Source organism: Saimiri boliviensis, chromosome 19 (assembly GCF_048565385.1).
Source record: "Saimiri boliviensis isolate mSaiBol1 chromosome 19, mSaiBol1.pri, whole genome shotgun sequence".
NCBI lineage: Eukaryota > Metazoa > Chordata > Mammalia > Primates > Cebidae > Saimiri > Saimiri boliviensis.
The window spans coordinates 40,275,064-40,302,937 of record NC_133467.1 but is presented as its reverse complement, the minus strand read 5'-3'; the positions used below and the strand labels follow the sequence as shown (position 1 = coordinate 40,302,937).

General features: G+C 49.0%; 6 protein-coding genes across 6 annotated transcripts; 3 read left to right on the top strand and 3 right to left on the bottom strand.

Annotated features, from left to right (window-relative positions):
* Window positions 1–801, bottom strand: LOC101053187 (histone H3). Its single transcript, XM_003941984.4, has one exon. The coding sequence runs from the start codon at window positions 784–786 to the stop codon at window positions 232–234; it is 555 nt and encodes a 184-aa protein (XP_003942033.2). The 5' UTR covers window positions 787–801; the 3' UTR covers window positions 1–231.
* Window positions 802–1,579: 778 nt separating this feature from the next.
* On the bottom strand, window positions 1,580–2,168 carry LOC101052214 (histone H2A type 2-A). The gene has a single exon (XM_003941981.4). It carries the CDS (start codon window positions 2,082–2,084, stop codon window positions 1,692–1,694), a length of 393 nt encoding a protein of 130 aa, XP_003942030.2. The 5' UTR covers window positions 2,085–2,168; the 3' UTR covers window positions 1,580–1,691.
* An 8,609-nt stretch (window positions 2,169–10,777) lies between these two features.
* On the top strand, window positions 10,778–11,385 carry LOC120360184 (histone H2A type 2-A). The gene has a single exon (XM_039460203.2). The coding sequence runs from the start codon at window positions 10,881–10,883 to the stop codon at window positions 11,271–11,273; it is 393 nt and encodes a 130-aa protein (XP_039316137.2). The 5' UTR covers window positions 10,778–10,880; the 3' UTR covers window positions 11,274–11,385.
* Window positions 11,386–12,264: 879 nt separating this feature from the next.
* Window positions 12,265–13,015, top strand: LOC120360186 (histone H3). Its single transcript, XM_074389919.1, has one exon. The coding sequence runs from the start codon at window positions 12,323–12,325 to the stop codon at window positions 12,731–12,733; it is 411 nt and encodes a 136-aa protein (XP_074246020.1). The 5' UTR covers window positions 12,265–12,322; the 3' UTR covers window positions 12,734–13,015.
* Window positions 13,016–18,064: 5,049 nt separating this feature from the next.
* LOC101053501 (histone H4) lies at window positions 18,065–19,628 on the bottom strand. Its single transcript, XM_003941985.4, has one exon. It carries the CDS (start codon window positions 19,587–19,589, stop codon window positions 19,278–19,280), a length of 312 nt encoding a protein of 103 aa, XP_003942034.3. The 5' UTR covers window positions 19,590–19,628; the 3' UTR covers window positions 18,065–19,277.
* Window positions 19,588–22,738, top strand: LOC141582178 (uncharacterized). Its single transcript, XM_074389757.1, has 3 exons — window positions 19,588–19,723; window positions 19,818–20,483; window positions 20,649–22,738. Exons 1-2 carry the CDS (start codon window positions 19,588–19,590, stop codon window positions 20,438–20,440), a joined length of 759 nt encoding a protein of 252 aa, XP_074245858.1. The 3' UTR covers window positions 20,441–20,483; window positions 20,649–22,738.
* The last annotated feature ends 5,136 nt before the right edge of the window (window positions 22,739–27,874 follow it).

Below are 27,874 nucleotides of genomic sequence, written 5' to 3'. Positions count from 1 at the left end.
CCGCCCGGCCAGGATAGCTGACCTAGGTTGGATGGCCAAGCTCAAGACGGCACCGCAGCCAGGAAACCCGACCCTGTGTCTTTCTTTGGGAACCGAGCTGGAAAAGCTTTCCCGGCCCTTAATGCCGGAGGAGCACGGAGGGCAAGCGGTACAGCCTCTTCAAAGTGCTGCTGTGGGTGGCTCTGAAAAGAGCCTTTTGGATACGATGGAACCTACGAGCCGAGCGCGCACTTAAGCCCGCTCCCCGCGGATGCGGCGGGCCAGCTGGATGTCCTTGGGCATGATGGTCACGCGCTTGGCGTGGATGGCGCACAGGTTCGTGTCTTCGAACAGCCCCACCAGGTAGGCCTCGCTGGCCTCCTGCAGCGCCATCACGGCCGAGCTCTGGAAGCGCAGGTCCGTCTTAAAGTCCTGCGCGATCTCGCGCACCAGCCGCTGGAAGGGCAGCTTGCGGATCAGCAGCTCCGTGGACTTCTGGTAGCGCCGGATCTCGCGCAGGGCCACGGTGCCCGGACGGTAACGGTGCGGCTTCTTCACCCCGCCCGTGGCCGGCGCGCTCTTGCGGGCCGCCTTGGTGGCCAGCTGCTTCCTCGGGGCTTTGCCGCCGGTCGACTTGCGGGCAGTCTGCTTCGTACGGGCCATAGCGAACCAAAAAAACCGAAACACTCGCCAACGCAGCCCCGGGGACAGAAACGGGCTCCCAGCCGCCCGGCAGCCGCCTTTATAGGCACAGTCTTTTCCCGATGGGGCGGAGCAATAATTGAAAATCCCGCGCTGCCCGTCCATTGGCTGCGACGTCACCCGCCTTCGCGTCACCGGTTGGCTCGGGCGGAGTCCTCCCTAATCCCGCCCACCCGCCTGGCTGGCTGCTTTCCCGTTGGCCCGCAGTTTTTCAAGCGTTCTTCCCTTCCTTCGGGTGAAAGTTTGCCATTGCCGCTTGTGTTCGATTGTTGCCTGGACGCCCTTCACTTCCGTAGAACGCGCTGCCCGCGATAGCCCCCTTTCTTGCTGCGCCCTGTAGCTCCTGCAGGGCACCTTCTTCCGTTTCCCCCCCTCCGCCCCGAGTCGCTACTCCGCGGGACATTTTTCGCCTGCCGGGTGCCCTTTGGGTGGGAGAGGTGTCCGCCCCCCAGGGCGCAGGATTCCGCCTCCAAGGCCGGTACTCCGCCCGGAAAACAGAAATGGAAACCAAGACTAGGTCAGCTGAGTAAAGCCAAGACCCAACTCGGCCACAATGGCGAGCGCTAGCCTCTCAGGGCCCTCCGAGCGGGCGGTGGGGGCGAGGAGCACGTCCCGCTAATGCTCGAGGAGGCCCGAGTGCCGGGCCGCGGCTCCGCGGAAAGCGCCGGGGAAGCGCGCGCTTTGCGCCCAACAGCCAAGCGCGCTGGGTAGCGCCCCAGGCGCTGGTGTTCGTGACTCCAGTGGACCGCGACGCGCAGGACGTTTGGTGCCTCCGCCTGCGCCGGGGAGCTTTAGGACCGGGGGAACGAGATGCAACACGGCACACCCACCCCCTCCGACCCGCCACCCCCAGGTCCGCCGTTTGGCACCGACAAAGGCTGCACGGGGAGTACGTGGCCGGCGTTCACAACTCCTTTATTTGAAAACGTGGGTGGCTCTGAAAAGAGCCTTTTGAGTTCGCAGGTGCCCCTTCGAGACGCGGGCCGGGCTGCGCTTGACGGACGCCAGCCTCACTTGCCCTTCGCCTTGTGGTGACTCTCCGTCTTCTTAGGCAGCAGCACGGCCTGGATGTTGGGCAACACGCCGCCCTGGGCGATGGTGACTTTGCCCAGCAGCTTGTTCAGCTCCTCGTCGTTGCGGATGGCCAGCTGCAGGTGACGGGGGATGATGCGCGTCTTCTTGTTGTCCCGAGCCGCGTTGCCCGCCAGCTCCAGGATCTCGGCGGTCAGGTACTCCAGGACCGCCGCCATGTAGACGGGCGCGCCGGCCCCCACCCGCTCCGCGTAGTTGCCTTTGCGCAGCAGGCGGTGCACTCGCCCCACCGGGAACTGCAGGCCAGCGCGGGACGAGCGCGACTTGGCCTTGGCGCGGGCCTTGCCTCCTTGCTTGCCACGACCAGACATGACAGCGACGGCAGCCCGCAGAACTAACGACAGAAACCTCCCGCCTGGCGACCAGGAAAGTCGCCCGAGACGCCGCCGCCTCACCCTTTTATAGACAGAACGCCGATTGTCCACGGAGCACTTTGATTGGCTCAAGCACACATTGTCCTGCTGGCCAATACGATAGCTCCGCCGGAATCCACTCATTTACATAATCTCGTCGCCCTGGCGTGGGGCGCCGCGGAAAACTCGCGAAGCGGAACGCAGCGTCTTGGGAGCTTTCATGTGCAGTCAGGGTCCGTAAGTGCAGGTGCGTCGTGGCTTCAGGTAGAGCCCGGTCAGGCGGCGCGGCGCTGCTCGCGTTCTTGGGGGTCTGTGTCGCCAGTGCGTCCGCGCCGCCTCCCGAGGTCACCAAAGTGCGGAAGAAGGACCGCGGGAAGCGCAAGCGCAGCCGCAGGAAGAGCTGCCCGGTGTGGGTGGATGAGGTGCTGAGGCGGGTCCACCCGACACCGGCATCTTGAACTCCTTCCTCGACATCTCCGAGGGCGTCGCGGCGGCGGCGGCGTCCTTCCCCGACGCACTACAACCAGCGCTCCACGGTCACGTCCCGCGAGATCCAGACCGCGGAGCGCCTGCCTGGCTGCTGCCCGGCCAGCTGGCCAAGCCCGCGGTGTCCGAGGGTACCAAGGCGCTCACTGGCTCGCTCGCTCCCTGCGCGTCGCCGGCTGCGGGATTCCAAAGGCTCTTTTCAGAGCTACTCACCTGTCTCAGTGAAAGCAGCTGTTTTCCCACTGATTTCTTAGGGGTTTTCCCGCAGCACCTACCCCTTTTTCTTCAGGTGACCTGAGAGGAGTATAAGGTAAGTCTATAATCTGTAGCTTGGTCGAACTACCGTGCAGTGACATGATCATGTGCACATAATTTGCCTTTTTCGAAGTGAGACGGCATGCTACGGGTGCGGTAAATGTAAATCTGCTCAAGAGAGTGGAGAAAAAAAAATGTTAATAGTATTTAACTTGAGCTTGCAAAATTGTGTCGTGACCTCAAACATTCTTAATACTTTTGAGACGACGCCTAGCCACGTATAGTACGGTTTAACCCCGCACCTGTACACCTCGATTCTGTGGTTCAAGCAATTTTTAGTTTCCATAGCCTTCTTGTCTCAATTTAGTATTATTTCAGGTGCTGTGAATCTATAGGTACTTATTGCTGGGTCTCAAGACGTTAAGTGGTATCAGAATAATGTAAATTCTGTTGTCCTGTATAGTAAAGCTTTTTAGTCAAGTGTTGGTATATAGACAGTTTCTCATTGTTAAAGTTGGGAATTTTACAGTCTTCTGGGCACTGAGTGGCATGAAAAATTAGAGAAGTTCTAAAGGTCTTTATATTTGAGAGTGGATACCTTAAACAGTAGTGTTTCCTAAACAGTTCAAACTTGTTTAACCCTGAAGCTTTCAACACACACACAAATAGGTACATAAATACATATTGTATATTCCTTAAACACCACATAGTTCCACTGATCCGAAGCACTGGGGACGAGAGGCAAGGGTTTACATCTGCGGAACACACCAGGTGACTCACAGGTTTGGTAACCACTGCCATGTGGTTATGCAGTTGTCTTACTCCTTGGTAAGAACCTGTTCACAATTTTCAGTCACTACCCCAGACAATCCCCCCTACCCTCTTTTTTCCCCCAGAATTGCAGTGAGCTATACAAAAGTTTCATTTAATCCTTTATTAATTCAGGGCTCTATATTTTTAGTAGGATTTAAAATGCAATGTAAAAAGATCAAACTGAGAACAGAAGGTTAAATTACCAAGATGATGGGATAACACAAAGTTACTGGAAAGTACATGTTAAGCATACTGCAGTGTTCTAGTTTAGCCCACTTTTGTTCACTTTTTTCTCTTAATGTACCTACATAAAATCCCAAATACTATCTTCCAGGATGACACACTTGCTGTCTGTCCCACCCAGTTAAAAACATTTCTTAGTTATTCGGCAGTGTGCTACATTTACCTTTATTGAAACAAAATTTCAAAGCTTAATTCCCCGGAAACATTTTCCTGCTTTTGCAGATATCTTTACATGGCTCTACTGAGAGATAAGGCAGATTTCGTAAGCCTGAAAAGTTAAAGCATAGAGAGAAAGACCATAGGGAAAGGTTGAGTTTATAAGGTAGGTGTATGACTTCATTTTAACAGGCACCTAAACAATGTTGGGTAAATAATTATATGGTGGGGAGGTAGTTGTTAACATTTGGTCTTGGGGAATCAGAATAAGTGCAGGAAAGCAATACACACTTAATTATGAGAGTGATTCAATGTAATCATATTATCTATCAATCGCTACTTTTCCTTTCTTAGTAAAATTCACTTACAGTGAACTATGAAAGCAATGTGACATATTATTCAGGCTTCATTATGTGTATTTGTGCACATCACTTCCCACAATAAGAGAAAAGGAAAAAAATCACTGCACATTGGGATAAAATATACTGGGAATACAGCAGTAAACAGAATGGAAAACTTCTACATTTTAATTAGTGGATAAGTAAAAAGCGAACAAATACATTTGTATTATTCATGGAGCCATATGTGCATTGCTGTTAAGTAAAGCAGAACATGGAGTGGGGTGGAGTGGGTTGACAGGTCTGATCAGTTAATAGTTGAGCAGAGGGCTGAATACAGTAAGATAGTGAGTTGTAGGATATCTTGAGGCAGAGTATTCTCAGAAAAGAAAATGGCAAGTACTTGCAACAATCTTGCATGTTCTTCACATGTATCCCAAAACCTAAAATGCAATTTAAAAAAAAGAAAAGAAAAGAAAAGAAAATGGCAAGTACAAAGGCCCCAAGGCAGGAGCAGGTTTGGTGAAAGTGAGAAATATGCAAGCTGGTTAATGTGGCTGAAGTAACACTGCAACGGAGAGATTGTCAGAGAGGTGCTTGAGGGCGGGATGTTGTAGGCCATTAAGGAGTTTCACAGGCCATTGCTGAGATTTTTGTCTTGTAAATGAGATGGAGTGCTCTTGAAGAATTTGACTGGAGAGGCAGGTGGTAGCAGTAGAGATGCTGAGTAGTAGTCGAGATATTTTAAATGAAATTAATAGAGTATAGGCTGACTGAAAGAGAAATCAAGGATTTATTGTAGGTTTTTACACGGAGCACTTGAAAACAGCTGCTATTTGCTGAAATGAGTGAGGAGTAGTCTTGGAGGAAGAAAACCAAGAGTACTTGTTTTGAACAAAATGTTGAGACTCCTGTAAGTATGGAAGTGTTAACTATCAAATAGGAAGTTCAAAGTGTGAGCATCTGGAGTTTAGGAAAGAGAAGGGGGTTAGGTTTATAAGCTCTCATATTGGTCTGATTCTTATTCTTTTGTTGATAATCTGCTCTTTCTGTAAATATTTAGAATCACGGTGTGTGTGTGTGTGTGTGTGTGTGTGTGTGTGTGTGTGTATACAGGACTGCCTCAGCTTTGGTCTCAGTAGTTGACTAAAACCTATTCAACTTCAGTTTCAACCTTAGAATAACCAGGCTTGTAAGTCAGTGTCATTTGGGGCATCCCCTGGACTTGTACAATCACGAAAGTCACCATTACCGCTACACAGTATGTATTCTGACCAGTGGATATCATTCAGAGTTCTAGTTTACATATACTATTATCAAACATGTGTAAGGCTTTTAAATATAACTTGTAGTGAAATTAGTGAAATTCTATCAATTTACATAAATTATTGTAAAAATAAAAAACAATGTATGAAAGTTCTTGTACTAATAATTGTCTTTGATTAGTTTTTAAAGTATTTCCCATTTTTTTATTTTGAAAATTTAAACCTACAGAAAAGTTGGAAAAAATAGTACAAAGATCAACCATAGACCCTTCACCTAGATTCACCAATTAGTATGATTTTGCTGCATTTGTCTTGTCTTTGTCTTCTCATGTACACACAGACAGCCCCTGAACCATTTGAAAAAAAAACTGTGACTATGTTGGCACTTCTCCCTAAATAAAGTGGCATGTCTCTTAAAAATAAGGATATTCTCCTAAATAGCTACAGTAGCATTATTACATCCAACAAATTTAATATTGATTCAGTCATATTAACTAATATGCAATCCATATTCAAATTTCTCCATTTTTTTATCCTGTATAGTTATTGTATTAGTTTCCTGTGGCTACTACAACAAATTACTACAAACTTCATGGTTTTAAAACAACAGTCATTTATTCTCTTAGTTTTGGAGGTCAGAAGTACGAACTCAGTTTCACTAGGTCGAAATCAAGGGTGTACTCCCTCCGGGGGCCTTAAGGGAGGGTATATTTCCATGCTTTTTCCAGCCTCTAGAGGGATATTTCTGGCTTATGGTCCCTTACTTCCATCTTCAAAACAAGCATCTTATTAATCTTCAAATCTCCCTCTGCTTCTCTATCACCAGCTTCCATACTTGACTTTTTTGCCTCTGCTATAATGGCTGTGGTCATTACTTTTGGAGCCTACCTGGATAATCCATCACAATCTCTGTCTCAGAATCACAAATGCAAAATTCCCTTGGCTATATAAGGTAATATTAACAGGTTCTAGGGATTAGGATATGGACATATGTGGGGGGCATATTTAGCCTGCCACAGCTGTTAACTATTGTTAGGGGTTGAATTGTGTCCCCCTGCAAAGAAGTGTTGAAGTCTAACCCCTAGTTCCTTAGAATTTTGCCTTATTTGGAAATAGGGTCTTTGCAGATTTAGTGAAGTTAAAATGAGGTCGTTGGGTGGGCCCTAATCCAGTATGACTGATACCTTTATAAAAAAAAAAAATCAGAGATGGCTGGGTGTTGGTGGCTCATACCTGTAATTCCAGCACTTTGGGAGACCAAAGCAGGTGGATCACCTGAGGTCAAGGAATTCAAGACCAGCCTGACCAACATGAAACCCCATCTCTACTAAAAATACAAAATTAGGGGGGCGTGGTGACATGCTGTAATCCCAGCTACTCGGGAGGCGAGGCAGGAAAACCGTTTGAACCCAGGAGGCAGAGTTTGCAGTGAGCGAAGATCACGCCATTGCACTCTAGCCTGGGCAACAAGAGTGAAACTCCGTCTCAGAAAGAAAGGAAACATGGAGACATACAGGAAAAGACGGAGGTAGAGATTAGAGTTATGCTGCCACAAACCAAAGAACAAATGGGGCTACCAGGCACTAAAAGACCAGAAAGAATCTTCCCATCGTGGGTTTGGAGAGAGTATGGCCCTACCAACAGTTTGATTTCAGATTTCTAGCCTCTAAAAGCATGAAAGAATGTTTATTGTTTTATGCCATACAGTTATGATACTTTGACAGCCCTAGGAAATTAATACAGCTACTAACATTTTTAGATTCACAGTTTATTTTAAATTCTTAAATAAAATTTCACATCAAAAAAAGCCTGGACATTCTTTTTTTTTTTTTTTTTTTTTTTTTGAGACGGAGTTTCGCCCTTGTTGCCCAGGCTGGAGTGCAATGGCGCGATCTCGGCTCACCGCAACCTCCGCCTCCTGGGTTCAGGCAATTCTCCTGCCTCAGCCTCCTGAGTAGCTGGGATGACAGGCACGTGCCACCATGAAGCCTGGACATTCTTTCTGTGATGGTAATATATTAGTCTTTAGCCTTCATCAAATACTGGTTTTTTATCATTTCCACATTTGTTCCAAATATGAAGTTGGAGCAATTCTGTCCTAATCAACCCTATTTGTTTCTTTGAGACCTTTCATGAAAGGTCTTTGCTTCATATTTCAAGATTCAAATTGGGATAAGTAAATATGTCAGACAAATTGGCTCTACTGGAAGTCCAAAGGTACAGCAGAGATCAAGAGTTGGCTGAACTCTAAGTCTGGCTCAGTTCCCTGATTCCCCCACACTGTGCCCTCCTCTGCATATTGTCTGTAGTCACTCTTGCCATCATACCCAAAGGCGGTCCATCCTGCTGCTGCCTCTTGAAAACAAGCTTCTTTTCCAAAAGATAATAGCATAATACACTCCCCTGCTGAGTTAGTCAGTTGTTAACTCAGTTCACTTCCTGAAATGTTAAATGCCAATTCGTTTGATCTAGATTCCTGAACTAATCACAGTAAGAATCAGGTTGAGACAACAATAAACTCGTCAGGCCAACCCTAAGAACTGTGGGTAAAACATGTTTCTGGGAAGCACATGTGGCATACTATAACAGAAACAGAATTAGAAAAATAAATGCTATCTGGTCAATAACATACATTGCACAATTATAAACTAAGTTCTACCTCATGACAAACACATGAGTAATAAGGTCTAGAAAAATACTTTAAGGTGATGTCCATTATTCCCCTCGCTGTAGTCACAGTTAACAGGTGGACCTTAAACACAGGCTTGTGTTGTCTTTACTGAACCCTAGATGCATCTCTTAAACTGTCAACTCCACATATCCACTTGAATAGCAAACAGCTTTTCAAATTTAAATCAGAACTCGATCTCCCTTCCGTGTCCCAAGGAATATCTTCTCCCCATGTTCTATCCTAAGAGTACTACTATCTACCGTTGGTCAAGCCAAAAACTCTAGGGGTTTTCATTGTTAGCTAAATCCTGTTTCTCAGCCACACCTATGAATTCTACCTCAAAGATACAATCCAACATTTGTGTCCATGACCCCCACTGTACTCCAACATGTCATTTATCGAGTGTTTTTCACACTTTAGCATGCATCATCACCCAGAAAGCTTGTTACCACAAATAATTGGAACCTGAGAATTTCCATTTTTTAATGACCTCAAGTAATGCTGATGCTGCTGGTCGGGAGATGAGATTTTAAGAAACACTGCTCCAGCCCACAGAACTGCAACAGCCTCCTAATTGCTTTCTTTGCTTCTATTATGGCCAACCTACCGATTACGAACACCAAAGCAATCAGTATAATCTTTTAAGGTTAATGAGGCTGTGTTATTACAAGTCCCGTGTTCCCAAAGCTGAGAACAAACCTAATCAACCTCTCTTGCACATTTGTGGTCCTTCTGCTTTTCAGGGATCCCGAGCTGGGTTCAGAAATCATATGTATCTTGTTGCCATTGTATGGAACTTAAACTGGACACGTTTTTCTGAATGATACTTCTTCGGGTGAGAAAACACCATTTAACGGTATTGAGTAGATTTTTAGGGTATTTCAATTAGAGGGCACAGATGGCACCAGTGTTATCGGTGTTAATTCCTAGGTATTAATATGAAGCTTCCGTCTACCTGCTTAAGGAATTTTCAAATGAATGGTGGTATAGACACGTGTTAGTGAAAAGATATAAAAACCTCAAGAAATTTCTCCATACCATATATAAAACTTGAACTATTCCCTTTAAAGTACACATCTCAGAGCATACAATACATTTAACCTCTACCTTCATTTTACCACTGAAGAGCAGACCCAAACTTTTGTTCATACAGACAATTTGATCTTACATAAGCTTATCAAAACTAAACTGCATTTCTCACCAGGAAACACTTTGCTGGGGACATATTGACGGGTACGTACACAAGCCAAAGACAGTTTTGAGAGCAGCCCTCTAAGGCAAGCACAAGAACGCCTAATACCAAAGTAATACACCACTAACAATCTATAAGCATACTAATAGCAGTGCCTATCTGAAAACAGGTAACTGGCCTTGAAAGAGTTGTCAGGATTTTGTCGTTGTTTTTGTTTCTTGAGACGGAGTTTCGCTCTTGTTACCCAGGCTGGAGTGCAATGGCGCGATCTCGGCTCATCGCAACCTCCGCCTCCTGAGTTCAAGCAGTTCTCCCGCCTCAGCCTCCCTAGTAGCTAGGACTAAAGGCACGCGCCACCATGCCCAGCTAACTTTTGTATTTTCAGTAGAGACAAGGTTTCACCATGTTGACTGGGATGGTCTCGATCTATTGACCTTGTGATCCACCCGCCTCGGCCTCTCAAAGTGTTGGGATTACATGCGTGAGCTACCGCGCCCGGCCCAGCTTTCTTTAAAGTTAAGCAAACGAGAAGCCAAAAAACATGAACCGGAACTGAAAACACAAGAGCAGCTTGAAAGCGTTTGGAGTCAAGCAGCCAGCGACTCGCGGAGGGAGCGAGCGAGCGCCAGGTCCCGGTAGGGACAAACGGAGCTGGCGTCCTCGGTGAGCGCCTTGGTGCCCTCGGACACCGCGGGCTTGGCCAGCTGGCCGGGCAGCAGCCAGGCAGGCGCTCCGCGGTCTGGATCTCGCGGGACGTGACCGTGGAGCGCTGGTTGTAGTGCGTCGGGGAAGGACGCCGCCGCCGCGACGCCCTCGGAGATGTCGAGGAAGGAGTTCAAGATGCCGGTGTCGGGTGGACCCGCCTCAGCACCTCATCCACCCACACCGGGCAGCTCTTCCTGCGGCTGCGCTTGCGCTTCCTGCGGTCCTTCTTCCGCACTTTGGTGACCTCGGGAGGCGGGGCGGACGCACTGGCGACACAGACCCCCAAGAACGCGAGCAGCGCCGCGCCGCCTGACCGGGCTCTACCTGAAGCCACGACGCACCTGCACTTACGGAGCCTGACTGCACATGAAAGCTCCCAAGACGCTGCGTTCCGCTTCGCGAGTTTTCCGCGGCGCCCCACGCCAGGGCGACGAGATTATGTAAATGAGTGGATTCCGGCGGAGCTATCGTATTGGCCAGCAGGACAATGTGTGCCTGAGCCAATCAAAGTGCTCCGTGGACAATCGGCGTTCTGTCTATAAAAGGGTGAGGCGGCGGCGTCTCGGGCGACTTTCCTGGTCGCCAGGCGGGAGGTTTCTGTCGTTAGTTCTGCGGGCTGCCGTCGCTGTCATGTCTGGTCGTGGCAAGCAAGGAGGCAAGGCCCGCGCCAAGGCCAAGTCGCGCTCGTCCCGCGCTGGCCTGCAGTTCCCGGTGGGGCGAGTGCACCGCCTGCTGCGCAAAGGCAACTACGCGGAGCGGGTGGGGGCCGGCGCGCCCGTCTACATGGCGGCGGTCCTGGAGTACCTGACCGCCGAGATCCTGGAGCTAGCGGGCAACGCGGCTCGGGACAACAAGAAGACGCGCATCATCCCCCGTCACCTGCAGCTGGCCATCCGCAACGACGAGGAGCTGAACAAGCTGCTGGGCAAAGTCACCATCGCCCAGGGCGGCGTGTTGCCCAACATCCAGGCCGTGCTGCTGCCTAAGAAGACGGAGAGTCACCACAAGGCGAAGGGCAAGTGAGGCTGGCGTCCGTCAAGCGCAGCCCGGCCCGCGTCTCGAAGGGGCACCTGCGAACTCAAAAGGCTCTTTTCAGAGCCACCCACGTTTTCAAATAAAGGAGTTGTGAACGCCGGCCACGTACTCCCCGTGCAGCCTTTGTCGGTGCCAAACTGCGAGCCCGGGGGTGGCGGGTCGGAGGGGGTGGGTGTGCCGTGTTGCATCTCGTTCCCCCGGTCCTAAATCTCCCCGGCGCAGGCGGAGGCACCAAACGTCCTGCGCGTCGCGGTCCACTGGAGTCACGAACACCAGCGCCTGGGGCGCTACCCAACGCGCTTGGGTATCGGGCGCAAAGCGCGCGCTTCCCCGGCGCTTTCCGCGGAGTCGCGGCCCGGCACTCGGGCCTCCTCGAGCATTAGCGGGACGTGCTCCTCGCCCCCACCGCCCGCTCGGAGGGCCCTGAGAGGCTAGCGCTCGCCATTGTGGCCGAGCTGGGTCTTGGCTTTACTCAGCTGACCTAGTCTTGGTTTCCATTTCTGTTTTCCGGGCGGAGTACCGGCCTTGGAGGCGGAATCCTGCGCCCTGGGGGGCGGACACCTCTCCCACCCAAAGGGCACCCGGCAGGCGAAAAATGTCCCGCGGAGTAGCGACTCGGGGCGGAGGGGGGGAAACGGAAGAAGGTGCCCTGCAGGAGCTACAGGGCGCAGCAAGAAAGGGGGCTATCGCGGGCAGCGCGTTCTACGGAAGTGAAGGGCGTCCAGGCAACAATCGAACACAAGCGGCAATGGCAAACTTTCACCCGAAGGAAGGGAAGAACGCTTGAAAAACTGTGGGCCAACGGGAAAGCAGCCAGCCAGGCGGGTGGGCGGGATTAGGGAGGACTCCGCCCGAGCCAACCGGTGACGCGAAGGCGGGTGACGTCGCAGCCAATGGACGGGCAGCGCGGGATTTTCAATTATTGCTCCGCCCCATCGGGAAAAGACTGTGCCTATAAAGGCGGCTGCCGGGCGGCTGGGAGCCCGTTTCTGTCCCCGGGGCTGCGTTGGCGAGTGTTTCGGTTTTTTTGGTTCGCTATGGCCCGTACGAAGCAGACTGCCCGCAAGTCGACCGGCGGCAAAGCCCCGAGAAAGCAGCTGGCCACCAAGGCGGCCCGCAAGAGCGCGCCGGCCACGGGCGGGGTGAAGAAGCCGCACCGTTACCGTCCGGGCACCGTGGCCCTGCGCGAGATCCGGCGCTACCAGAAGTCCACGGAGCTGCTGATCCGCAAGCTGCCCTTCCAGCGGCTGGTGCGCGAGATCGCGCAGGACTTTAAGACGGACCTGCGCTTCCAGAGCTCGGCCGTGATGGCGCTGCAGGAGGCCAGCGAGGCCTACCTGGTGGGGCTGTTCGAAGACACGAACCTGTGCGCCATCCACGCCAAGCGCGTGACCATCATGCCCAAGGACATCCAGCTGGCCCGCCGCATCCGCGGGGAGCGGGCTTAAGTGCGCGCTCGGCTCGTAGGTTCCATCGTATCCAAAAGGCTCTTTTCAGAGCCACCCACAGCAGCACTTTGAAGAGGCTGTACCGCTTGCCCTCCGTGCTCCTCCGGCATTAAGGGCCGGGAAAGCTTTTCCAGCTCGGTTCCCAAAGAAAGACACAGGGTCGGGTTTCCTGGCTGCGGTGCCGTCTTGAGCTTGGCCATCCAACCTAGGTCAGCTATCCTGGCCGGGCGGTGGCCGCTTTCCTGGGCGCGGGCTTCGGGCTTTGGCAGCCCAGCTCTTCCCGCGCTTGACAGGGACCCAACGTTGTACGGATATCGGGGAAAGGAGAGGCGCGTCGGGCCCGAGTCCAGGGGACTCTCGGGAAGAGCGCCTGGCCTTTGCGGAGGTGGAGTGCTACACCGCAGTGCTTCACGCCCAAACCCACCGCACCCGTTGGGCGCGGCCGTCTGGCTACGGAGGGAAATCCCCACCTCTGCCTTCCCGGCTTTCTGCGGGCAAATGTGCGGAGAACTGCGCTGGGACTGCCGGTCGGGTGTTGGTGAGGCCCGCACCACCTCCACCAGCACAGTGGTTACCCCCATATCCTGCCCGTAAGTCAGAATTGCCGGGGGAACGGGGTGCAGGCGGGCTTTTGTTAATCTGAGCTTAATCTTCTGAAGAGACCCTATCCTGATCTCTACAGTGTGTGTGTGTGTGTGTGTGTGTGTGTGTGTGTGAGTGAAATGGTCTCACTCATCAGGCTGGAGTGCAGTAGCACAATCTTCGCTCACTGCAGTTTTGGACTCGGCTCAGCGATTGTCCCACCTCCGCCGTCTGAGTAGCTGGGACTACAGGCATGCGCTACCGTGCCTGGGTTAGGTTCTGTGTGTTTGTTTTTCGTAGAGACTAGGTCTCACTTGCCCGGGCTGGTCTCGAAGTCCTGGGCTCAGGCCATCCTCTGGCCTTGGCCTCCCAAAATGCTGGGATTATAGATGTGAGCCACCGTGCCCGGCTACACCAATGTTTCTGTCTGGCAGACAGGATGGGTACTAGACACTTCAAACCCAGCTTATTTCCAAAACCTCATGCAGCATCTTACTTTCCAAACTGATTTCTTTCCACGTTCTTCGTCTTCATGGGACACACCTTCATTACCTCCATCTCTACTGGTCAGGTGTCCCTTCCTCCCGTCCTCTGTCCAAATCCCGTGAGTTCCAAATGCTGCTAAATCTACCTTCTGACTTTCAATTGTATCACCTTTTCTCCATCCTCCCATGACCACACCTCAACGGAAGCCCTTACCAGCTCTGGTCTAGGAGGTTAGCTAGTCAGGCTGGTCTTTCTGCCCTGCCATTGAGCTTCCACTCTATGAGAGCTATCTTTAAAAAAATGAGGGTTTTGTTTTTTGTTTGCGTTTTGTTGTTTTGAGCGTCTCCCTTTCAGGCTCAAAATTTTTCCACGACCTTCCAATTCCCTTCAGAACGAAGTTAATATTCCTTTGCATGGCAATTCAGAGCACTGGAGGCTAATAACCAGGAAGGACTCTGGAGTTGGACAAACCCAAGTTTGAATCCCAACGTTTTCCATGTAAACAGGTGCATGACTTCAGGAGGCAGATCTCCATAGGCCTAATTTTTCCCATCTGTAAAATGGGGGAGCAGTAACTTGCCCATAGTTTGGTTGGAAATAGTAAAAGTGACAATTTCTGTAAAGTACCTAGCACAAGCCATGTGCAGTGGCTCATGCCTGTAATCCCGGTGACTCAGGAGGCTGAGGCAAGAGGACTGCTAGAGGCCAGGAGTTTGAGGCTATGGTGAGCTGTGACCCTGTTAGCACACTTCAGCCTCAGTGACAGCAGTGAGACCCCATGTCTTGGGGGGTTAAAAAAAAAAACTTCGTACAGTATTTGGTCCAGAATAAGCACCCCATTAATTTTTCCTACTCTATTAGCAGTTACTAATTTAGAAAAACTCAAAGTATCACACATCTAGTTCCTCATGTTTCCCACAGCCTTCTCAGGTTTCAGATGTTTTTGCAGCTGAACAAGAATGTTCTAGCCCCACACAGCATCTGCAATCTCCAAGCATATAATATCTTCACACGTTCTGTTGCTGTCCAGAATGTCTTCCCCTTCTCTGTGACCCTAAAAACCCCCATTCTTCCAGAGTCAGCCCTGTGAGCCTCCCTTGCTCTTCCTTGCCCTCATCGATTTGGGCCCTTCTTGCGTCTGCCTTCTCATATCCTAATACCCCTTCCCTTCCTTACCTGGTCACCTTAAGTACAGTGAAATCGTGTCTCAAAAGAAACAAACAAAAAAACGAAAACTACATTCAATGGGAAAGGCAATAAATACATCACCTTTGGTTTCTATATCACTTCATGGCCTCATTTTTCTTTCACATAGAACTCTTCATTTGATCCCTAAAATGATCCTGTGACAAAGGCAGGAATTGTCAGTCATCAGCCAGGTACGGTGGCTCATGCCTATAATCCCAGCACTTTGGGAGGCCGAGGCAGGCCAATCACGTGAGGTCAGGAGTTTGAGACAAGCCTGGCCAATGTAGTGAAACTCAGAATCTACTAAAAATATACAAATTAGCTGGGCATGGTGGCAGGCACCTGTAATTCCAGCTACTTGGGAGGCTGAGGCAGGAGAATCAGTTGAACCTGGGAGGCAGAAGTTGCAGTGAGCCGAGATGGTGCCATTATACTCCAGCCTGGGCGACAACAGCAAGATTCAATCTTGAAAAAAAATAATAAAATTCTCAGTAACACTGAAGATGTGAAAATTTAACTTTGACAAAGGTAGGATTTCTCATGGTTTGTATACTCCAGATGACCTACCTACCTAACTTCTGATCATTTGGGGGAAATTTATATTCATGCTTATTTTTAAAAATTCAAACTATTAGAAATGTTCAATAAAGATAAACCCTTATAAATCATTCTTAAATTTTTGTGAGCATTTTCCTTAACAATTATCTATATATTTATACATATTTATGTGAACTAGTAACATTCTGCACAAATTTCAGTTCAGTTCCTTTGTTTCAAGTAAGGAACTAACATGTACATCACTGGCTAGAGTATGAAGTACAGAGTAAGAGGTTACAAACAATGAGAATAAGAATGTAGTAAAAGATGAGCTACTCAGAGAGGTAAGGAGCGGGTAAAGGGAAGAAAGACTTCAAATTCATCCATGGTGAAGTTTGATTAGCCAGTGGGACATGCAAGTGCCTCTGTGACCGTGGTAATGGGAGTAAACCCACAGACTGGGCTTTATAGTCATTTCTATATATTTGAGTGGAAGTCTTGAATCCATCTAGGCAGGGAAGGAGGTGGCAGCCAGAAGCTGGTTCATGGAGAGCACCTGGGCTACCGAAGGATTGAAATTGGAAGGAAATTATTTTGGGAGCAAATCAAAGAGAGAAATTATATGCCTTGCTGTTATAGATGGCTACAAATAGCATTATATCCTTCACCATGACAGATGGTTCAGAAAAGGGGGCTTTTATTAATGTAAAACCATACATAGCTGCGTATCCTGTGACTTGGCAATGTTTTGGGGCTGACAGCTGATAGAGGATTTAGCCATGTCTATACCATAATAGTATGTGGTGGGCTTGACATGGTGGGAGCAAGGGCGAGTACTAACGTCACTGTAAAGATGTATACAATGATGTGCAATGGTAAAGGACAAGATATTGGAGAAATCTTGGAAGAAAAAAGAAAACACATCCATTAATTACGAACTTAAGTGCTATTCGAAGTACAAACTGATATTTAGTAAAACAAGCTGGCTATGTTCTTCATTCATACATCTTTTCTGTTTGCCCCAAATTCTTTGAAGAAACAAAGGCCGTTTTACCTTTTTCCATCTATGTTTTTTTGCTACAAGAAATGTATTAGGATCATCCATATGGTTTCTGCTCCGTCAAAGAAAGCAAATGTTGCCCAGATGTTTAGCATTTGGGAAACATCTGGGCAACATATGTTCATATTCTAAATACCTTTCAATTAAAACAAAAACTGTTTTAAAGAGACAGAGAGAGAGAGAGAGAAGAGGCCGGGTGCAGTGATCCCAGCACTTTGGGAGGCTAAGGTGGGTGGATCACCTGAGGTTAGGAGTTTGACACCAGCCTGACCAACGTGACAAAACCTGGGCTCTACTAAAACTACAAAAATTAGCCCAGCATGGTGGCGGCAGCTGTAATCCCAGCTACTTGGGAGGGTGAGGCTGGAAAATCGCTTGAACCCAGGAGGTGGAGGTTGCAGTGAGTCAAGATTCCACCACTGCACTCCAGCCTGGGTGACAGAGTGAGACTTGGTCTCAAAACAAAAAGGAAAAAAAAAAAAAAAAAAAAGAAGAAGAGCTGTTATCTACATCAGTGGTTTTCAAACTTTAACACCTATCAGAATCACCAAGAGGGCTTTTTTAAAGTACTGATTACAAGGTCTCACCCCTCAGTGTGTCATTCAGTGGGGCCCAAGATTTTATCCCAGGTGATCAATACTGCTAGATGAGAGGCTACACTTTGAGAACAGTGGATGTGTTTTTCCATTGTTGGATAGATGAGGAGCTACACTGATTCAAATAATGGATGTTTTCCACCCCACTACCTCTCTTTTATTTCTCTGCAAATTTTATCTCCTTCTTTAGTGGGTCATGGTGAGAATCAGATATATTCATCAGCATTACCTTTAAAGGTCAAAAAAAAAGTGATATTTCAAATAGCAATGCTGGAAATCACAGGTCAGATTTTAAAGGGAAAAGGAAACATCTGGAGCATTAAAACTTCTATTTCTCACCTGGACATCTTCACAAATGTTATTCTTGCCACTTCCTCCCTGCCCCCGTCCCCTTTGCTATATAGCTCATATCTCATGATGGGCCTTTTTATTGAACGCAGGAAATGATACTTTTCAGGCAATGGGCAGATAACTCGCCAGTAGGAAGGATAGCAAGCATTCTGCTCTTTATTCAGAGTCTGACACAAACCCCCACGTCCATGGACAAGTTTTCCTTCGTTTCCCAGCAGCCAGGGACATCTGTAGCATTTGGGCTCCTATAGTATTGTCTAAATTTCTCATCATATTGAATATGTACGGCCTCTCACTCTCGGATTTGCCATTTACTCCTAAATGCCTACTGGTATGGATTTATGTCACCTACATATTAAGCATTTATTTCGCTTCTCCGTTCTGATGCTAAGCTCCTGGAAGGCAAGTCTCGCATCCGCTGCTTTGCTGGCAACCCGATTGCTAAGTACCATGTTTTAAACCTAGTTCATTCTCAAGTGTTTGATGCTGATGAGAGCAGCCACGTCTGATGACCAATAAAGCAACTACTGGTTTATCGTTTGGGAGCTGACAGATTTTATTCTCTCATATACATACAGTCCAATTTTGCTGTAAAACCATAAGCCTAGAATGCAAATAATAATAATAATGAATTAAGTGAATAAATAAATAAATATATAAACTTACGGGTAATGCAACGGCTGCAAAACGTGAACCCTCATTTCAATCCAAATTAAGGCAACCTAGAGGTGATAGTGTAGAATTGCAGAGAACAGCTTTCTGTGATCTAGGCCATGCTGATTTAGGGTAATTGTCTTTTACCTTATCAAAATTGAATTGTGCTTTCTGTATTGATGGTGGGCACGTTTCTGCAGGTCTCATTCTTAGCTACAACAGGCCCTAAGAGGTGGAAGTCACATACCTGGATGACCTGTTTCTTGAAGTTGCTTGAAGATCATATCCTTGAGTCACTTTTATAGAAGGATCACATTAAAATGTCTCTGCATTTATATCCGTGCAATGCCACAACTGAGACGGTCATTTCACAGGTCCTTGATTAAGTTAAGGGGCCTTTTCCTTAAACGTAGGAAATGATCCTTTTCAGGCACTGGGCACTAACTTGCCAGAAGCGCGCTTTTCAGCTGTGCAAAGATAATTAGATTGGGTTCTGCAAACTCGCACTTTTATTTGAAGTGAGTCGAGTGCGTGTCTTAAGACATCATGTAACATGAATGGACCCTTACACTAAGGCACGTAGTCCACCCGCTGGTCATGCAGAGGGGAAAATGAAGGCCAAAAAGGTGAATTGACGAAACCTGAACGTTATCGGGTGAGAGCCGGCATCTCTGGACTGTGAGATCTAAGGCACTTTCCCCAGTTTGCCTGAGCGAATAGTGAGATTCCACAGCAAGGGACGTTTAAATTGCCAGCGCAAATGACGTGTCCCCCTAGGTGTGCCTGCAGTGCACCAGAGCGAACCGAGAGAGCAGCGCTGAAACCGAGAGCACGTTCACCGCTTCGCATCGATAAAGGGTAAAATCAGGTCAGACAAGCAAAAGGTGAAGCACCGAAGTCCTTTAAGGCTGCGAGTTTTATGACAGCAGCTTTCTGTGAACCTGAGATCCGATCGCCTCCCCACCGACAATGCCACGTTCCAGCCTAGTTCCTGCGGTACTTGAGTCAAGCGCTCAGCTCCTCAGATGAGCAAGTGGTCGGCCCTGAAAAGGGCCTTTGGGATGGCACCGTGCAGAGGCGGCGCGGCGGCCTAGCCTCCGAAGCCGTAGAGGGTGCGGCCCTGGCGCTTGAGCGCGTACACCACGTCCATGGCCGTGACGGTCTTGCGCTTGGCGTGCTCCGTGTAGGTGACGGCGTCCCGGATCACGTTCTCCAGGAACACCTTCAGCACGCCGCGGGTCTCCTCGTAGATCAGCCCGGAGATCCGCTTCACGCCGCCACGCCGAGCTAGACGCCGGATCGCCGGCTTGGTGATGCCTTGGATGTTGTCTCTCAAGACCTTGCGGTGGCGCTTGGCGCCCCCTTTGCCGAGGCCCTTTCCGCCCTTCCCTCTGCCGGACATGATCGCTGCAGCCGGGAGCAGCTTCTGGCCGGGCGAGGGCCGCCCTCCCCTCATATACAAGACTACCGGACCGGATTGGAAACCGAAAGCGCGCCGGCGGGAAGCGTTCTCGGCTGTCCCCGCCCTCTCGACATGTCGTCACTTCTTTTCTGTTTTCCTCCGCTTCCTTCTCAGGTCCCTCTCACTCTCACCCTTTTTTATTTCCCCCCCTTCGTCACTACGCCACAGTCCTCGGGGGAATTCGGCTCCCACCCCGCGGCGTCCGGGTTCTGGCTTCGGCCCGTGTCCGGTCTGAGGCCGCCCGGAAGGCGTCGCACCGAGGCCACGGGAAGGTCTGCAGGGCGCCCCGGGAGGAGCCGGCGGAGGCCGGCGGCCGGCAGGGGCGCGCCCGCTCGGCGTTCGGTCCCGACGGACGGATTCCCAGCCGCGCTTATTCGGAACCGCAGGAAGCGCCGCTCCGCCGAGGAGGCGGACACGCGAGGGGCGACCTCAAGGGCGGCGGTGCCGGGGATGCGGGCGCCGGGGCCGGCGGGAGGGGGCGGGTTCGCCGACATGCCCGGCCCTGGGCCGCTTTGGCGGACCGAGCCGCTCTGCTTTCGCTCACCCGGGAGAGATCTGGTCCCGGGAACACGTCTCAGCGCCGCCGGGCTTTCTCGTGGGGGTCGGCGAATCCCAACCCTCGGTCAGAGCCGTGCTGGGAGAAACAACGCGGTTCTCCCTCCGTCTCTGAGGGGGATCGACAGGTTCCAGGGCTCCCGCCGACACCCAAGTCCGGGATGCTCAGGTCCCTTGTAGAATATGGCGTAGGATTCGCGTGGAGCTATGCACGACCTCCCGCGTACTGCGAATAGTCTCTAAATTACTTTATAACGCCCAACCCAGTGCAAATGCTATGTAAGTAACTGTTATGCAGTTTTAATTTTTACTATCTTTTGTTGTACTGGGTTTTAAAACAATTCATTTGTTTGATACTTTGGATCTTGAGGAACCGGCGTATATGGAGGGCCTGCTGCCAGCATAGGGAAGACTGAGGCATGTTCTGTGCATTCCTTTCTGCAGATCCTCTAAATCGGCCTTCGTTCTCAGCCAGGATTGGGTGCCCCACGGTGTCCTTTGGAGGCCCCACGTGGAGCCAGCAGTTCGCCAAATTGGGTCTTGCAAGAGGACTGTCCGCTCCATACTGGGAGTAATTACCAGAAACTGCGCTATGAAATTGGTTGGGGTTCTTACTGTTCACATGTTGATTACTTTATCAGGGCCCTCTGTAGGGGAGTCTGAGAAAAGGTCCCGGTTTCCGCTGAAAGAATCGTGTTTTGTAGTTTTTTTTCCCCCGACGAATATTTTTAATAACTTCCGTGCCCTGTTTAATCTCTCCCTTGGCTCCACCTTCTGTATGCTCATAAGTATTAAATCTATGTTCAGACTTCTAGACTAAAACATGCAAACCCATCTGGGGGCTCTTCAGTCATTTTAAGCTCAAAACTCTAAATCTCCCCAAATCAAAATGTTTAAACTTCGAATCTCCAGGATGTGACCCACGGAGGATGACAGAGCAGTTCTCTTTCCGCGTAAAGCTGGCTCTCAAGTCTGCCTGTTGAACGGTTCCACCACCCATCACAGCATCTACCTGCCTAAGCCAACACCCCAGCATGGACAACACAGATCTTCCTCTCCCTTGACTGCTTCAGGGCATAGAGGAAACATGCCCTTTTCTGACTCTTCAGTAACTCTTGCAGAATCTATCACTTTATTTCACATCTCTTTTCGTCTTAGTACTCCACCATTTTGTCTGTGTGTTCCTGACTGGCAGTGATTTTTGTTTATTCTTTTTGGAAAAACATTTAGTTCAGTGACCAGCGTAAGCTCAATAATAGTATATAAAAGGAAAAGTTCCTGTGTTTGATTGCTTTTAAATACTAGTGGAAAAGACATAACGAAATAGCAGCATGAGAAAACCCCAAAACAAGGCAGAGAGAACTGGTGATTCCTGGTGCCAGAGGGCACAGGACCCTGGGCAGAATCAGAGATACGGTGTTTATGTTGTCCCTTTTTAAGGGGCTCAGAATATGCGACCTCCAAATGTGCCAGTTTGGGCTTAAGAATTATTTTCAGCTGAAAGCGTTCAAATTCCGAAACTCCCTTACCTGTTTAATAGCAGAACCTCCTCACATATCTCAAATTTTTAACTTAGTTGTCATAACTCTTCTCCTGGACTAGAAGCAAATCTTATCTCAGAAGTGAGACATTGACGCCACACCCAAACAGACATTGTCACATGACTCGAATCTTCCATCTATTCTGCTAAGGACCCATTTATCTTTCCAAAAATCATTTGGTTTTCCATATGTCCTTTATCCCGCCTTTTTTTTCCCCTACTGTTAGGTAGATCTCAAATTCTAACCACTCCTTTGAGTTACCCATCTCAGAGTGCTCCCACTGATTGACTGATTTCGAATCAGGATCTTACTCTGTCACCCCGGCTGGAGTGCAGCGGTGCAATCTCGGTTGAAACCCCAAGTCTGTGGTATTTTGTTATAGCAGCCCTAGAAACTAACACAGATTTCATGGTCTGCCAAAGTCTCTCCCTGCTTAGACCCACGATGGATGGTGGGACCCTTGTGATAGGTACTCTGTGAGTTAGAAGTGGCAATGACTTCGAGCTGTGGAGGACAATACCTTTGCACCCGCTGTCCTCATCCGCTGAATTTTGTTTTCAGAGATACAGTCTGAAATTCTCAGAGGGTGAGTGACTCTCCAGTATCTCAGAGCCATTAGTGGCTGAGCAGACTACTGAGCATGTAGTTTTCCAGGTCAGGGCCCTCTCCCCAAAGAATCATACTCTCTGGGCCGGGCGCGGTGGCTCAAGCCTGTAATCCCAGCACTTTGGGAGGCTGAGGCGGGTGGATCACGAGGTCGAGAGATCGAGACCATCCTGGTCAACATGGTGAAACCCCGTCTCTACTAAAAATACAAAAAAATTAGCTGGGCATGGTGGTGCGTGCCTGTAATCCCAGCTACTCAGGAGGCTGAGGCAGGAGAATTGCTTGAACCCAGGAGGCGGAGGTTGCGGTGAGCCGAGATCGCGCCATTGCACTCCAGTCTGGGTAACAAGAGCGAAACTCCGTCTCAAAAAAAAAAAAAAAAAAGAATCATACTCTCTGGCTGAACTGAACCTAAATCAGGATTAAAACTAGACAGATGCCAACCAATTTAAAATTCCAAAGATATCTAAGACCTGCCCATGGCCCTGGGATTTGAGGACAGCCTGTGTATGTCATGGCTATGGCCGTCCAGGAGTCTCTAGCTTAGTGGGAACGTCTGTGTCCTACCTTTACCCTTCTCACTCTTCTGCCCACATCTACGCCTCGTATGACAAGTGCTCATTCTCCAAATTCCGCACCGTGACGGCAGAGAGGAAGGTGCACTGGGGAGTCTAAGACCTGGTCTCTTGACTGGTGTAAGACAGTGGAGGCTCTGACTACTTGGTCTTTTCTGGTTTACTGTCAAAGGTTGAAGCTGGGGCCTTGACTGCCTCCTGTTCTCTGCTCCCAGGCCACTACACAATAGAAGCTCTGGGCCTTGACCGTGGAAAGGTTCCATGGATTCTCCCCTCCGCTCAACTGAGCCCCCTGCCCTCACATTGGGTGAGGAAAGGATAGGCAGTGCGAACAGGTATGTAAACACTCACTGTGAGGAAGCGCAGCCTGTCTGACCCAATCGCTCTCACCCAACCTAGGATCAAGCCATGGCAGGACACTGTTACCTTACCTATCAGCAGCTGTCTTGGGGATTTCCCCACAGGGTCAGGGCAACAAAATTTGGTTCTGACTGTGACCACGGTCTGGAAGGGCCATAGGGAATTTTCCAGTGCTGATGGGGTTTCCGAAACTGTCCCAGAGTTTAGTAACAGCTTTGACACCTTTGGGTAATATGACAAAGTTAACACTGCTGCCACTATTCTTCGAAGGCCAAACTTACTAGGCCCCTTAGGAAACTTTTTGGAATGTCTTTGTTGGTTTGGGAAACTGGGGCAAAGTAGTACACAACTTTTTCAGATCAATATCAAAATGTAATCATTTCAGGCACACAGACTTCCCCACTTTCAGATTAGGCTTAAAGAAAAGAAAACTGGCCGGGTGCAGTGGCTCATGCCTGTAATTCCAGCACTTTGGGAGGCTGGGGCGGGTGGATCACCTGAGGTCAGGAGTTCAAGACCAGCCTGGCCAACATGGCAAAACTTCATCTCTACTAAAAGTACAAATAATAATAATAGCCAGGTATAGTGGCAGTCACCTGTAATCCCAGCTACTTGGGAGGCTAAGACAGGAGAATCACTTGAACCCAGGAGATGGAGGTTACAGTGAGCTGAGATAGCATCATTGCACTCCAGCCTGTGCAACAAAAGTGAGACTCCATCTCAAAAAAAAAAAAAAAAAAAAAAAATCAAGTACAGAGCAATTCACATTCTCTTGAAAATTATCATTATGTCCAGCCTGTTTCCAGGGAAAGCCTGCCGTGAAACTGGTATTATTACTTAGACTTTGAGTCCTTTGATCAGAGTTGATGATGTCCTCAGCTAAGTCAGTGCTAGAAGTGGACAGAGATGAAGTGATGCATGTGAGAAAATTGTAGAATGGCCAGGCGCTGTGGCTCATGCCTGTAATCCTAGCACTTTGGGAGGCCGAGGTGGTTGGATCACCTAAGGTCAGGAGTTCAAGACCAGCCTGGCCATCATGGCGAAACCCCATCTTAAAAAAAAAAAAAAAGAAAAAGAAAACTGTAGAATGTAGATTTAATAAGATTTGGTGTTTTGAAGCCGGACGCAATGGCTCATGCCTGTAATCCCAGCACTTTGGGAGGCCAAGGCAGGCCACTCACTTGAGGTCAGGAGTTCAAGACCAGCCTGATCAACACAGTGAAACCCCCCTCTACTAAAAATACAAAAATTAGCTGGGCATGGTGGCGTGTACCTGTAGTCCCAGCTACTCAGGAGGCTGAGGCAGGAGAATTGTTAGAACCAGGGAGGTGGAGGTTGCAGTGAGCCAAGATCGTGCCATTGCACTCCAGCCTGGGCAACAGAGCAAGACTTCATCAAGAAAAGAAAAAGATTTGGTGATTTAGGAATTTGGAAAATGCATGCAATAAAGGAGCTTCTGGCCTGAGGAGCTATAGCGTTGATGTTAGATTTCAGTACCATGGAGAATGCAGAGATAAGAAAACGCTTTTGTTTTTGTTTTTTTGAGACAGATTCTCTCTCTGTTGCCCAGGCTGGAGTGCAGTGGTGCCGATCTCTGCTCACTGCAACCTCTGCCTCCCAGGTTCAAGCGATTCTCCTGCCTCAGCCTCCCAAATAGCTGGGATTACAGGCACACACCACCACGACCAGCTAATTTTGGGGTGGGGGGGGGTGTTTTTTGGTTTTGAGATGGAGTCTCGCTCTTGTCGCCCAGGCTAGAGTACAGTGGCACAATATCGGCTCACTGCAATCTCCATTTCCTGGGTTCAAGCAATTCTCCTGCCTCAGCCTGCTGAGTAGTTGGGACTACAGGCCGGTGCCACCACACCTGGCTAATTTTTTTGTATTTTTAGTAGAGATCGGATTTCACTGTTAGCCAGGATGGTATCGATCTCCTGACCTCGTGATCTGCCCGCCTTGGCCTCCCATAGTACTGGGATTGCAGGTGTGAGCCACCACGCCAGGCCTAATTTTTTGTATTTTTAGTAGAGATGGGATTTCACCATGTTGTCCAGGCTGGTCTCAAACTACTGACCTCAAGTGATTCACCTGCCTCAGCGTCCCAAAGTGCTGGGATTACAGGCATGAGCCACCATGCCCAGCTAATTTTTATATTTTTAGTAGAGACGAGGTTTCACCATGTTTGGCCAGGATAGTCTCAATCTCTTGACCTCATGATTCACCCACCTCAGCCTCCGAGCTGGGATTACAAGTGTCAGCCACGGCGCCCGGCTTTAATTTTTAAAATATAGATTAAATGGAGAGAAAATAAGAAATAAAGTAAGGTATAAAACACAGTATCACTAACATGCACTTCGAGAAGAAGAAATTCACTAGGACTGAGAAAGTAAAAACCTGTTCTGTTCCACCTGTCCTGTTAGGCTGCACTAACACGGATAAAGGTAGCCTCAGAAATCACAGTAAACATTCTTTCTCCAGAGGGCGTGCTGCAGCTGTAAAAGCTCATAACTCCCTTCTTTGAGTAACCACTCCTTTCTTATTCACTGAGAAATCTTGTACTCTAAAAATCACAGACTACTGAACTTGGGCTTCTTGAAACCATATCAGTAAGAATGAAGCATCCCCCTCCTGCCTGGAGGACCTAACTCACCTTGACACAAAAAAACCAGCAGCTGCCGGGCGCGGTGGCTCACGCCTGTAAGCCCAGCACTTTGGGAGGCCGAGGCAGGTGGATCACGAGGTCAAGAGATCAAGACCATCCTGGTCAACATGGTGAAACCCCGCCTCTACTGCAAATACAAAAAATTAGCTGGGCATGGTGGCGCGTGCCTGTAATCCCAGCTACTCAGGAGGCTGAGGCAGGAGAATTGCCTGAGCCCAGGAGGTGGAGGTTGCGGTGAGCCGAGATCGCGCCATTGCACTCCAGCCTGGGTAACAAGAGCGAAACTCCGTCTCAAAAAAAAAAAAAAAAAAAAAAAAACCAGCAGCAATTTTCAACACAGGTACAAAACTTCAAATACGGAGTTTCCAAACACAGCATTCCACTTCTTTGTAGTTTCCAAGGAAACAAGACCCTGGATCCACTTCGAAGTCCCATCCCATGCCTACCCTTTCACACAGCCCTGCTTGGCCTGTGAAAACTGCACTCTTTCCCAAAACCAATGATAACTCGAATTTTCCTTTGTTTGCTGAGCACCACCCCCACACCGTCCTGCCACCAGTTTATCTGTTGTGTGTTCTCTCTCATTGTAACAATTCAGTGAACCTGGCTTAGTTAGACTAAGTAGTGGTCTCGGGCTAATTGAGATACTGAGTTTTTACTTAGAATTAATATAATTCATTTCAGCATTCCTGTATTGTCGGAAGCTTTTGGTTTTGTGTTGTTTTGTTTTGTTTTTGAGACAGGGTCTCTGTCGCCCAGGCCAGAGTGCAGTGGTGTGATCGTAACTCACTGCAGCCTCAATCTCCCAGCCTCAAGCGATCCTCCCACCTCAGCCTCCTGAGTAGCTCAGACTACAGGCGTGGAGGACCACGCCCAGCTGATTTTTATATTTTTTGTACAGACAGGGTTTCATCATGTTGCCAGGCTGGTCTCCAACTCCCAACAAGTTATCCGCCTGCCTCAGGCTCCCAAACTGCTGGGATTACAAGCACAGACCACTGCACACCAGCTGTGGGTTATTTCCAATCTTTTAAATTACTACAAATGCTGTATCAACATCTTACTTCTTTGATATTAATAGTGTAGTATAATAACTAAAGGAAGACCCTGGAGTTGAAATCTGGTTTTGCCACTTACTGTGTGACTACGAGAAAGTTACTTATCTCTCTGTGTTTCCTCCATCTCCCAGTCTGTAAATAGAAATACTTTTACTACCTACTTGATAGGGTTATTGGCCCCAAGAAAGAGTATGTAAGTGTTAAGAGAAAATACATATATAGGCTGGGCGTGGTGGCTCACGCCTGTAATCCTAGCACTTTGGGAGGCCGAGGAGGGTGGATTGCCTGAGGTCAGGAGTTCAAGAGCAGCCCCGGCAACACGGTGAAACCCCATCTTTTCTAAAACACAAAAAATTAGCTGGGCATGACAGTGTGCACCTGTAATCACAGCTACTCAGTCAGGAGGCTGAGACAGGAGAATAGCTTGGACCCAGGAGGTGGAGGTTGCAGTGAGCTGAGATAGCACCATTGCACTCCAGGCTGGGCAACAGAGCGAGACTCCGTCTCAAAAAAAAAAGAAAGAAAAAATATATATATGTATAGTGGTGTTATAAGATATATTTGTTTCTGTCCACAGTCCCTGGCTTATAATTCCCATAGCCCTTGTACTGTCTTTTTACAGTGTACAGTACAATCCAATGTTGGTTGTGTTAGGCCTCAGGAAACAGAACCTCTCTGACTTTCTCCTGCCCTCCTTTCACCTCCCCCAAGGCAAGACTATCTAACATTTACCCACCTTTCTGATTGTGGATCTTAAGACCCTCCCCAGAGAGGGTCCCACCCTATACCCTGGGGGAAGGAATGCTGACATCATGAAGCTTCCATAAAAACCAAGAGGAGCCGGGCGCGGTGGCTCACGCCTGTAATC

Coding starts and splice junctions, on each gene's coding strand:
- LOC101053187 (XM_003941984.4), bottom strand. CDS start 786: ATGGACGGGCAGCGCGGGATTTTCAATTATTGCTCCGCCCCATCGGGA.
- LOC101052214 (XM_003941981.4), bottom strand. CDS start 2,084: ATGTCTGGTCGTGGCAAGCAAGGAGGCAAGGCCCGCGCCAAGGCCAAG.
- LOC120360184 (XM_039460203.2), top strand. CDS start 10,881: ATGTCTGGTCGTGGCAAGCAAGGAGGCAAGGCCCGCGCCAAGGCCAAG.
- LOC120360186 (XM_074389919.1), top strand. CDS start 12,323: ATGGCCCGTACGAAGCAGACTGCCCGCAAGTCGACCGGCGGCAAAGCC.
- LOC141582178 (XM_074389757.1), top strand. CDS start 19,588: ATGATCGCTGCAGCCGGGAGCAGCTTCTGGCCGGGCGAGGGCCGCCCT. Junction 19,724..19,817: donor TGTCCCCGCCCTCTCGACAT/GTCGTCACTTCT, acceptor ACTACGCCACAG/TCCTCGGGGGAATTCGGCTC.
- LOC101053501 (XM_003941985.4), bottom strand. CDS start 19,589: ATGTCCGGCAGAGGGAAGGGCGGAAAGGGCCTCGGCAAAGGGGGCGCC.